The sequence below is a fragment of the Anarrhichthys ocellatus genome, unplaced genomic scaffold (assembly GCF_004355925.1).
Source record: "Anarrhichthys ocellatus isolate YVR2014 unplaced genomic scaffold, GSC_Weel_1.0 scaffold78, whole genome shotgun sequence".
NCBI lineage: Eukaryota > Metazoa > Chordata > Actinopteri > Perciformes > Anarhichadidae > Anarrhichthys > Anarrhichthys ocellatus.
The window spans coordinates 2,846,524-2,858,404 of NW_022280108.1; the positions used below are offsets into that span (position 1 = coordinate 2,846,524).

General features: G+C 41.9%; 2 protein-coding genes across 2 annotated transcripts in view; one reads left to right on the top strand and one right to left on the bottom strand.

The window, feature by feature from the left end:
• LOC116398124 (chromatin complexes subunit BAP18) overlaps positions 1–3,859 on the top strand; it is a 5,359-nt gene extending 1,500 nt beyond the window's left edge. Inside the window, 4 exon segments of the mRNA XM_031874183.1 lie at positions 367–465; positions 467–570; positions 1,015–1,119; positions 1,573–3,859. Of these exon segments, the coding sequence (XP_031730043.1) occupies positions 367–465; positions 467–570; positions 1,015–1,119; positions 1,573–1,637 (373 nt within the window). The 3' untranslated portion in view covers positions 1,638–3,859.
• A 5,268-nt stretch (positions 3,860–9,127) lies between these two features.
• Positions 9,128–11,875, bottom strand: LOC116398121 (protein FAM122A). Its single transcript, XM_031874180.1, has 6 exons — positions 11,631–11,875; positions 11,237–11,294; positions 10,884–10,948; positions 10,555–10,610; positions 9,412–9,496; positions 9,128–9,324 (listed from the first exon to the last, which is right to left on the bottom strand). The coding sequence occupies exons 1-6, from the start codon at positions 11,723–11,725 to the stop codon at positions 9,210–9,212; spliced, it is 474 nt and encodes a 157-aa protein (XP_031730040.1). The 5' UTR covers positions 11,726–11,875; the 3' UTR covers positions 9,128–9,209.
• Between the last annotated feature and the right edge of the window lie 6 nt (positions 11,876–11,881).

An 11,881-nucleotide genomic window follows, 5' to 3' on the forward strand; every position in this document is an offset into this window, starting at 1 on the left:
AGCTCTTTTTATGTTATTCATTGTTTTTAGGGAGCTCTTTTTATGTTGTTCATTGTTATTAATGAGCTCTTTTTATGTTATTTATTGTTATTAGGGAGCTCTTTTTATGTATTCATTGTTATTAATGAGCTCTTTTTATGTTATTCATTGTAATTAGGGAGATCCTTTGATGTTATTCATTGTTATTAATGAGCTCTTTTTATGTTATTTATTGTTATTAAGGAGCTCTTTTTATGTATTTAGGTAATTAGCATATTTATGAAGTTATGTTTTTTTTTTCCCTGGTAATTTGCATGGTCATTGTTAAGCTCATATTGAGATATGTAATAATAAACGGATGTAAAGACGTTTCTTCTTCTTCTTTAGAGCTCAGATTAAGAGCACGGTGAAGAGGAAGCTGTACGAGGACAGTCGGGTCCCGATCTCGTCCGAGACCCCGAAGAAGACCGTCAAAAAAACCGCTGCCGCCCCCCCCCATGATCGCAGTGCCGGCCTCGCAGGTCGTCGTGGCGACGGGCATGCAGAGCAGCCCCTCTCTGGCTCCTCCCATCAAGAAGCAGAAGACGGCAGGTGAGCAGAGGACAGGAAGTGAAGTTCTGGTGGATCGGATGTAGACGTGATGAGTCTGGTTTATTTATCAATATATATATATATAGCTGCTGTTTCAGCAAAAAGCATTTTACTCTGTTGGGACCCTTTTACTTTGTTCACTGTTACGATCTATAAAATATATTCAGTATACCTTCAGTAGCTAGCGTAGCATAGAAGTGCTAACGCTAGTTAATGATGTGCTAACATAGTCTGCTAATGTTAGCTCCACTAACCATGACGAGCTCCAAATCCACTAAACCGGTCTGAACATGAAGAACATGTGAAACCAGTGGTCCCACCCTGTTCTGAGCTGTGATTGGCTAGTCTGTGTTCAAAGGGCGGGGCTTAGCGGAGGATCAATTGTGTGAAAGTTTTTTTCAGTGAATGTTTCTGTCAGTAAATAAACATGTGAACCTCCTGCAGATGTGACTCTCAGCGCTCTCAACGACTCAGACGTAAACAGCGACCTGGTCGACATCGAAGGACTCGGAGACGGTTCCTCCAACAAGAAACTCAACTTTGACCAAGGTGAGCGCGTTCATACACACTTCATACACGCATCATGTACGCTTCATGTACGCTTCATGTACGCTTCATGCACGCTTCATGCACGCTTCATGTACGCTTCATGTACGCTTCATGCACGCTTCATGTACGCTTCATGCACGCTTCATGTACGCTTCATGTACGCTTCATACACGCTTCATGCACGCTTCATGTACGCTTCATGTACGCTTCATGCACGCTTCATGTACGCTTCATGCACGCTTCATGCACGCTTCATGCACGCATCATGCACGCTTCATGCACGCATCATGCACGCATCATGCACGCTTCATGTACGCTTCATATACGCTTCATACACGCTTGATATACGCTTCATGTACACTTCACATACGCTTCATTTACGCCTCAAATTTATATTTTATGTTCATTATTTTGATGTTGAGGAGATTTTGAAGTTTGAATTTTTCTCCTCAGAGAGCCTGAATCTGGACTCCAGCCTCATCATGAACTCCAGTGACCTCCCCCTCCTGTCTCGCTGACCTTTGACCTCTCAGCTGAGAAGCATCATGTCTGAAGCACTCGACACTTCATCTGTCCACATTTAAATTACTCCCATGTGTTGTTTTTAAATGTAAAGGTAAATGTTAAATGGTCCGAGGAACCAAATTAAACACATTTATTATCTTTTTATTTTATTTTATTATCAGCACGTAACTTTGTCCTCTTTTGAACTTATAAACTTCAGGTTTTTGTTTTTGTTGTTTTTCGTTCCACAGAATTATGTTTCCATCAGCGAGTTTTAGTTTTCAGTTCAGTGTTTGAAAAGTTTTAAATTCGACGAAACAAGTTTTTTTTCTTTGGTCCTGTGCTGTTATCATGAAGAATAACGTGAAGCTGTGAAGAAGCTTCAATGTGAAGAATGTCATCTGATCAGTCATTCTCTCAGATTAGTCACGTTGTGCTCTCACTACTGGAATTCATCATTTAGTGCCTCAAAATTATGATCGTTAACAACTTTACATTTTAGTCGCAGCGCTGAGCTTCTGAATCCTCAAAGACTCTGAACCGTCTGCATGAAGCACATTTTATAAAGACAAACCGGTTAAAAATCTCTTTATCGCGCAAGAAACTAAATATTTGTTTAAGAGTCTTTGAAGATTCTGTAAAATATATTTCCAAAATAAAAATATGGTTTTACATTTTAGAGTATCGGAAGCTTAACGCTGAGACTCTGGCAAAACACTGGCAAAACGTCGGTAAGTTCTCTGTTCTGTAAAATATGTTCGACAGACACAACGAGAAGTCCATCAAACTAATCAGTGAATTCATTTGAGGACACAAAAGACTAAACGGAGAGAACAAAGAGTTTACTGAAGAACCGAACGAGACTTAAGATCCGTCTCATGTTATTCTACAGATCTCATGTTCAGACTCAAACCAACATGTTTGTTTATTCATACTTTTGTCTTCCCGACGTAGATCTTTAACACCACAAATAGTTTAATCAGTAATCTCCTCGCTGTAGTTTTTAATCAAACAAACAGCAGGAAGTAGTGCATTAGCCGGGGACTAGTTTCAGCGGCGGATTGATCCACATTCGATGCTCGAGTGAGAATTAGTGACGAGAAGAAAACGTGTAGAAAGTCCAGACTTGTGCTTTAAGGCGTCGGTGGTCCCGTCGGCTGGCGATCATGTTGGTAAGGAATCAGCTTCTTGACTTGAACATTTGACCAATCAGCAGCTGTGAGCGATGTAAAGACGTTTTGATTATATTAAGTAAAAAAAACAAAAACTAAACTAGTTTGTTGTCTTTCTTTGGGTTTTGTTGGATGTTTTTGTTTCGAGTGTTTCCTCGATGATCATATTTGGACTGAGGAGTGACGTAGAGTAGCGTCACAGTACAGCACGTCATAGTGTAGTGTGCTGTAGAAACACTTGTTTAGGTCACAGTGAACTTTGAACGACACAACAGTTCACCTTCCAGTCCAGACGTTTGAATTTGAAGAGATGATCTCCGGGCGTCGCTGCTTCTGCCGCCACGGAGGAATTAAAAGTTATGGTTCAGTAAGTCGTGAAAAATGTTATTTAAAGAAGTCGAAGTATATTCTTTCATAAAAACAGCCCGGAGACGAGAAGAGAAGACACAAAACTACAGAAATCAGACCCGAGACGTTTAGGAGCTATGGTTCAATAACACAATCTGTGTCTGATCAGAAGAGAGGAAAACACACGTTTCTGATACGATACAGATTTTATTGAGTTTTCATTTACAATATAATATATTTATATTTATAGTGTGTAGAGTGATTGTTTCCACTGAAACCAGAAAGTCATTGTACAGCGATGAAATCCTCAGAAGGGAATAAACACTCGAATATAGACTTTTATTTTACAGTTGCATAAAAATACATCATCTCATTTGTCTTATGTAGAGAATTTGTCCAAAACAAGAACAGAAAGAACAGAAAGAAATGAACGATCTACATTTTGAAAATACTTGTGAATGTTTTCATAGATGTGCTTTAGTTCCCTTACCGTGTGGATTTAAACTAGCAGCCCTTTATTTAAAGAGTCCTGTCTCACTCTGGTGGATCTGCGTCATCTTTCAGCACTTAACACCGAAAATAAGCTTTTAAAAACAAAACTCATTTGTTTTTGCTTCACACATTTTAAATTTTAAAGTGCTAAAAGTTCATCTAAAAACAATAAATCTTTAGTTTTCACCGCCTGAAAAAAACCATAAAAACACAAGAACCTCACAGAAGTTTTACATTTTGATAAAAGTCTGTTGTAATAAGGCTACAGCCAGCAACTGGTTAGCTTAGCTTAGCATAAGGTCTGTAAATGGGGAGTAGACTCTGAAGTGTGATTCTACAGTTTACTTCTTAGGAGTTGAGGATGAACATGAAGCACTTTTTGTTTTCTCACAATCTCGCAGTAAACATCTTTGTTTTCTTGTGATTGTTGCTTAATAACTCGGTCAACATGTTTCTAGATATTTGAGAAGTCTGATACCAGGATATGAAACGCCTCATTTGCGCCGTACAAATGCTGGATCGGGTATCGGCAAGTATTCAGTAAAAATGAATATCGGGCCACTATGACGTTATCGTGATGTGTTCACATGTAATCTCGTAAAATGTAGTTTTTGGTGATAAACTTGAATAAATCCAGTAGTTTGAAGGAAATTATGAACTTTCTTTTTGCTTTTAACACACCGGTATCGATATTGGTCTCGGGATCATCTCTAATTATCCGAATCAAGACTTCTTGAATTAGACATTTTAATCTTGATGGAGATCTCAGTTGTCACTTTAAGCCTACATATCATTTAAAAAACATACAGTTGTGAAGAACGGGGATATTAGCTGTAGAGACCAAATACATTTTTCGCAAATTCTGCATTGGCTTCATTTTCAGTTTCGGTGCTGAGAAATCGCAGCAATTTAACTTATTTTATTTTGTTTACCAGAGTGAAATATCGCTTTAATACTGAAACGTCGGCGGGTTGCTCGCTACACGCTCTAAACATCACAGAGACGACAAAACAGATTTACACAAAACACAAAGGACGCACTTCAATGAGCTAAATAAAAGTATCGCTGACGTCACGTGAAGGAAACAACAAATGTAAGAATGTTCAGATTCCAACAGAAAGCTTTAACTTGTATAATGATACACAGATAAACGATAAAAAATAAAGACATGTATGAACATACGATATGAAGTTGCTTTTTGAGAAAGTGTCAACGAGGTCAAAGTCGTCACGATTAAGAGACAGTTCCAGCTGTTCGGAGGTTTTTTTGTAATTTTCTAAACCAGTTGTCAGTGTCGTCAGAGGATGAGCCACGCTGTTACTGAGGTCAGATGAATGTAGATATTATTATATACACACAACACACACATGCCAGTCAATTATCAATGCATGCTCTATCCTATTTATACCTGCAGTTCATTGTTTTTAAACATTTAGTCTGTAAAATTGTGAAAAATGCTGACGACAGTCTTTGAAAGCCTAAGTTGACGTATTAAAATGTCTTGAACAATATATTCAGTTTACAATCACAGAAGAAACTAAATTTCCCGAAAATAGACATTTAAAAAGCTGCTTGTGGTATTTTTGGACTCAAAAATGAGTATTCGATAATAGCAAAATCATTGCAGATGAATAAATTCTCCATAAATTGATTTACAACTAATACGACCCGCTCTAATCTCACTACAGACATGTTCTACGGTATGTGTTGGCTATAACTAATAACTTCACTTTATTTAAAATACAGAGCGCTGACAAGTTTAATTTTACACAGTAAAAAGTCCCGCTTAGAATGTGCTTTGGGCCTAAAAAAATAAAAAGCATCTGTCGCCTCTAAGGTGGCCATTTGAGGAAATCTCAGGCTCGTCAGGCTCAGATGATGTTAGCATGTTAGCATGAGCGTAGCAACACAGCTATGGTTAGCATTCGTGTTAACGCCTTTTGTTCATCGCGTCAAATGTAGTTCGTAATCAGTGATTTGGCTGCAGCTTTTCCTCCAAACTACCGTTAGCATTTTAACATCATAACACTTTAATGTTATATGCTAACCGTTAGCATTTACTGTATTACGCTAACGTTGCCAACATGAAGGAGATGAAAAAACCTCCAATCACACCGGAAACATCCGTTAAAGGATACAAATGATTTGAGCCCCGAGACACTTTAAACATTTAAAAAGGACAATAGAACCAAGAGCGGACGAACACACATTCATGAATACTGTTCTTCTTATTTTACAGCTTTTGTAAGATTGTTTTCTTACAAAACTTTCAATTTGTTGAAGAATTTTTGGCTTAAAAACATTCTTTGAAGCAGAGTCCACATCACATTTTTGACCCATCTACATGTTTCATGTTTCTCTCCTCATACGTACGAGCAGTATGGGACGATGGCGAGTGTGCAAAGTTAAAGATAATAAACAGAAGATTATCTTAAAGCTACAGTTTGTGTCGAAACAACTCAATGATTTGGCAGCGTGTTGTTCCCTCTGAGGAGTCGATCCTGCTTCGTCTCAAACGTCTTTAAAGCTCATCTTCAACTAATCGCTCGACAGCTTTAAAGATTTGTAGTTTTTGATAAATGAAATGATTAATTGGAGGTTCTCAGGTTGATGTAAAGACTGTAGATGACAGATGATTATCACAGTGATGTCTTCACATCGATGTTCGATATTTAATTAAGTATTCAAAATGACTTGTTGTCGTGTAAAAGTTAATTAAGTTTTAAGGTTTTAACACAATTTCGAGGAAAGATGATAAAGACGAATATCGAAATTAAAAACATGTTTTGGTACCAAGACTCAAGTATGGAGCTGGCAGCAGAATCAAAGAAACAAACCAATTATGTTCTATCTCAAGAAGCTTCATGTTGCTCTCGACGTTTTAAAGCTAAACTGAGAACAAAGTCCGAACAACAACTGATCCAGACTCACCTGGAACTGATCCAGACTCACCTGGAACTGATCCAGACTCACCTGGAACTGATCCAGACTCACCTGGAACTGATCCAGACTGAGAGTGCGTTCCACAGAAGCAGGATAAACTCTCAGAGACGGTAACAAATCAAGAGATAAAGCAGGAAGGACAGAAAGAGCATCAAAAATGTGACAGCATTTCTTACACGATGATGCGTTACCCATCATGCAACAGAAAAAAGAAAGATTAAAGTTGTTGGACTAGAACTGTGCAAAGTCATGACAACGGAACATATGAGGTCAGACTGAGCTGATTATAAAAGAGCTTCCTCTCAACTGTGGGAAGTCAAATCTCTGAGATCTGATGTTTCTATCGACACACGTGAGGAAGAACAACCTCCTCCAGAATATGACGACGTGTTGAGACGTGTTGAGACGTGTTGAGGCACAACGATGAGTACAAAACTGTACAGTACTGTGCAAGTGCAAAAGCTGGAAGCAGAGCTGCAGAGCGTCACCGGTGAGCTGTGGTGAGACGCTGCATGCGTCTGTGACTGAACAAGAGTCAACAATGTCCGACCAAGACGAGTTCAAAATACTACATTAACACAACCGTCAGAACCCACATGGGTGAACTCTGGGTTATTAGAGTAATATCTTTGAAGGATGAACGTTTGTGCAAACGTGGTGACTAATGTGGCCACAACGTCCATGTTCACGGAGCCTCTGAGGGGACAGACGCTTCAGACGAACGTGAGATAGTTGACCTGATCGTGTCCGATCAGGAGCTCCATACATTTAGGAACGAGCCATTACAAGTGATGAACTCTTAAACTAGGCGCACGTCTTCAGAGTGCAATAAAGAACGAATCCAGAACCCAGAAAGGGTCTTAAAGGTATGATCGATATGTCAGAAAGAAAAGCAGAATGATTACAGACTGGTTCTGTGAAACTAAGTAATAAAACAGATTTTATGGTGATTTCTGTCAGTAACCCTCCGTATCCGTTGCTTCATGAAGAACAACGTGGACGACTTCAAGTAGAAGAGACTGAAGCCGGTCAGAGAGGATGAAGAAGTGTAAATGCACCTTTAAGAGGGAAGAGCGCCGTCACTTCCTGCAGATTCAATATGTACAATCAAACATGCAGGCTGAGGACAGAGCGAGCACACATCAGCTGCTCCGACCGCCACTATTCACATATAGACACTATTAACAAACGGACCACGAGCTCTTCACGCTTCTACTCACACCGGGAGAAAAACGTCAACTTGATCAAACCGTAGACGATTTACTCTCTTCTGGTAGAACCGGAGCGCTTCAGTCAGTGCGACTCAGCCGAGACACTCAAATAAAACTTTTCTTTAAAACACAAAAATCTTCGGCTTCAATGGCTGAACGTCACGTTAGATTCTGTTTAGCTGGTTTGGGCTCAAGGACTAAACACTTCACCCCTTCATGTGGTGTCTGGCCTGGGACTAGCGCTGCTTCATTGGATCTATTTATTAATTCATCATCTTCAACAGATGAGCTAAATATCTACAGAACCTGATGCACAACCAGTGCATCACCTCGGTTCACTGACTGATGAAGTGCTGGGAGAGTCCAGACGTTACTCTAGAGATCCGTCAGTCATGAACGCTCATGACTTTGGCTTCATGATGCGTCTGAATGAATCCTTTCTACGTCTTCCTGATGGAAGATCACTACGTTTACTGCAGGACATCAAGCAGCTGAAGGCCTCCTGGATCACTGACGGTCCTGAAGTGCCTCGACTCCTTCAGAGAGACGATTCCGATCGTCTCAAAGCATTTTTGTTCCGCCTTGATTACAACTCAAGACCTTACTAGAACCTCTTCAGAAGATCTGGAACTTCAGCATCCAATGGGCAGCTGTCCGAGGAGCAGCGACGTGAACCGTGTCCCAGTTCTTAGGCTCCGCCCTCCTACGATGTCCGCAGAAATAATCGGAGGGAAATGTTTTCCGACGCTGAGGAACAACAACCGTGTGCTTCGTCCTTTCATTCTTGTTTAACAATTACATTTTAATTCTCTCTGTAGCGAATCAGAAGCAGCCACGTAGAGAGTTTGGGAGGAGTCTGTTGCTCATCTGCTTCTCTCCAAGTCTGTTTGCTTCCAGCCCGACGCCAACGACACAACCAGTGTGTCCTCAGTCTCCCAGAAGTTCTTTGTGATCTCACGACGATGCTGACGATTAACCCTCTGTACGTTAATCTGAGGGGGAAGGTTGGTTCATCCTACGAGCCTTCAGGACGAACCAGTGAGCTCAGTGAGTGATGAAGAGGTGATTTTGTAGAAACAGGTGGCGAACAGATCAGAAACTTCAATAACGTTTTCTGTCAGACTCTTCAAGGCTGCAGAAATATATCCAGGAATCCAAAACAAAATACTTTCCAAGACAACGATCTTCAACTTCCTGTGATTCTTCTGTCCATCCAATGTGGTCGCAGGAAGAGGCGGGACTTACAGTGATGCTAGCAGATGATTGGAGCAGAAATAAGGTGCAATGGGGGGGGGCGGGGGGGGGGGGGGCGGGGGGGGGGGGGGGGGGGGGGGGGGGGCTCGATGTTCCTTTCAAGCTGCTGGTGGTCGGTCGGTCTGCACCCACAGTGTCAGGGTCGGGACTCTGGGTGAGGAGGGTTCTAGTGTCCGGGGTGCTGGTGGGAGGTGAAGGACGGGGGAGGAGACAGAGACAGAGGGCTGGACTGAGGGCTGAGGCCTCCTGCAGGAGGGGAGTCCGCCGCCGACTGGGAGACACTGGGGAGGGGGGGGGGGGGGGAGGTTTACTCGGGATTCTTTCTTCTATCATTTAGTACTAATGTGCGTGTTGAAGGTGATCCTCACCTGACAGTGTAGCTGCTGCGGTGGGCGGGATCTGTTACCCCGGCAACAAAAAGCTTCTTTGGGGGTCCGTCAGACTCCACCCCTCCTGAGAGGCAAAAGAGTTTCACAGCTGTACACATCAGAGGTCACTAACAAACAGAACCGTGATGCTACTCAGCCAATCACATCGCTGCATTCCGATGAGCGCCGACAGTGAAAACAAAGCTTTTAAACGTTCTTCACACAGAGTTTAGAACCGGGACGTCTCAACCGTTCAGAGGCCGTGACGGCGACGTGAAGTCGAACTATCGAAGCCGCGACTTCAAGTTAGACATGAAGACGTTCTGGACCTTTGCTCTAGGAAACTGTCTCTAACTGGATCGCTCTCACGTTTAATTGAATTCCTCTGGTTTAGATATTTATTATGAAAAAGTACAAAAAATAAAAACCTAATTGTGAGAAATCTTAAGTTACACCAAATCCGTTAACGGGTCCCAAACATTCTCTATGCAGAGCAAGAGGGTCGGCCGTGAGTCGACGGACCACTACGGACCATAAAAACATTACATTCTGAGCTCCTCAGCACCTATGAATCCATTAAAGACTCGGCTGAGTCACGGGACACGAAACATCCGGGAAGCTGCAGGAAGTTAACACGAAGCAGAGAGGAAACAGGTAAAACGTTTGGTAAATACAGCTCGTGGAGCCTCCATCTTTATTTGTTTTAACATGGATAACAATTGTGAGCACTTGGAAAAATGTCGGTTGTACAGATTCGAGTGTTTTTCAACTTTTGTAAAAAAGTAATTGCTGACAGACAGCGAAGACGTTTACCAGAGACGGAGCGGATTGGACGACAGAATGCTAACGCGACGCTCACGTGTCACTTCCTGTGGCGATTCCATGTTAGACGACACGGAGAGTCTGAGGTGACAGTCGACATTTATTTATAAGTTTAACAATCACGTTGCCGTTAACAGAGCAAGAAGAGATAAAATACTGGACTTTCATTCACCAGGTGACACGAACACAAAGACTCTTAAAGACTCGTCATGTTGGTCCGTATTTGTGGGCGTATAAAGAAGCAACTGTTTGCTAACAAGCTCAACATAAAAGCTGATGTCAGCGATGTGTTTGACGTAATGTAGACACTCGAATCTTTACCTTTCCTCTTGAGTGGAGTTAAAGCGGGCCATCTCACAGTGGCACTGACTGCTGGTCTGTTGGACAACAAAAACATGAGTAAGTAGACTGAGACCTTCTCTGAACGTATACGGAGGTTTATTTTAACACATAACCTTTGGTTTACTGAATATGGCCAGTAGGTGGCGACAAACGCCACGTCAACGATACGTCAAATACCAGAGAAGAAGATTCTGAGCATGCTCAGTGAGCTTCTTTTACTTTGTTGTTTTATGAACAAATCAAACAATAAGTGGCTGATCATGAAGCTCCCAATAAATGACAGAACCACAACCAGGGTTTGGGTTCACCTGAACCTCCTGGTGGGACTCGGGGAGGAGTTGGGCGTGGCGCCGCTGTCCTGTGACTGGAACCACTGAAGAAGAAAAAACAGTAAAAACAGTCAGTCTGAACCCTCAGGGCTCACTGTAAACCCTCTGATCTGGATTCAGATCATAATCCAGAAACAACAACTATTCACCATCATGTCAAACATGTTGCGCTTTACTTCTCGCTCTTGATTGGTGGATGGGATTCCTCTAAACACTACATTACCCATAAGCCATAGCATTCTAGTAAGCAGTCCTAACTGACAGGAAGCACAACCAAAAACAGCCAGAATAAGAGGCAGGAGGTGAAGATAAGGCGGTGTGGAGGTGCTCACCACTGAGGCGTGGTTGTGCCACTGACTGACTGGAGGAGCTGGGATCAGACTGGAAGCACTGGGAGAGAAAAGAGACGGTTAATCCCAGTCAGACTTCACAGAGCTGGAGTGTGTGTGTGTGTGTGTATGTGTATGTGTATGTATGTCTGTGTGTGTGTGTGTGTCTGTGACTGTGTCTGTGTGTGTGTATGTCTGTGTGTGTGTGTGTGTGTCTGTGACTGTGTCTGTGTGTATGTATGTATGTCTGTATGTATGTGTGTGTGTGTGTCTGTGTGTGTATGTATGTCTGTGTGTATGTATGTGTGTGTGTGTGTCTGTGTGTGTATGTATGTCTGTGTGTATGTATGTCTGTGTGTATGTATGTGTGTGTGTGTGTCTGTGTGTGTGTGTGTACCTCAGTCTCTGCAGACTTCCTCTGAGTGTCATCATGTTCTCTTCCTGTCGTGAACACAAACAGCTGTTAACCTCCATGTTGACCTTTGACCCCATCTAGATAACACAGTTGAACTCACATGAAGACTTCTGTGAAAGACACGATTCATGTGATTCATTCACACATGAAACATTTTGGACAATAGTTAGTAAAGTATGAGAACAGATAGAAGACATCTGGTCCGTCTGAGCTCTTCTCGTTTCTATGAAGAG

Coding starts and splice junctions, on each gene's coding strand:
- LOC116398121 (XM_031874180.1), bottom strand. CDS start 11,725: ATGGGGTCAAAGGTCAACATGGAGGTTAACAGCTGTTTGTGTTCACGA. Junction 10,949..11,236: donor GGCACAACCACGCCTCAGTG/GTGAGCACCTCC, acceptor TTTCTTCTTCAG/TGGTTCCAGTCACAGGACAG. Junction 9,497..10,554: donor AACTCCACTCAAGAGGAAAG/GTAAAGATTCGA, acceptor TTTGCCTCTCAG/GAGGGGTGGAGTCTGACGGA.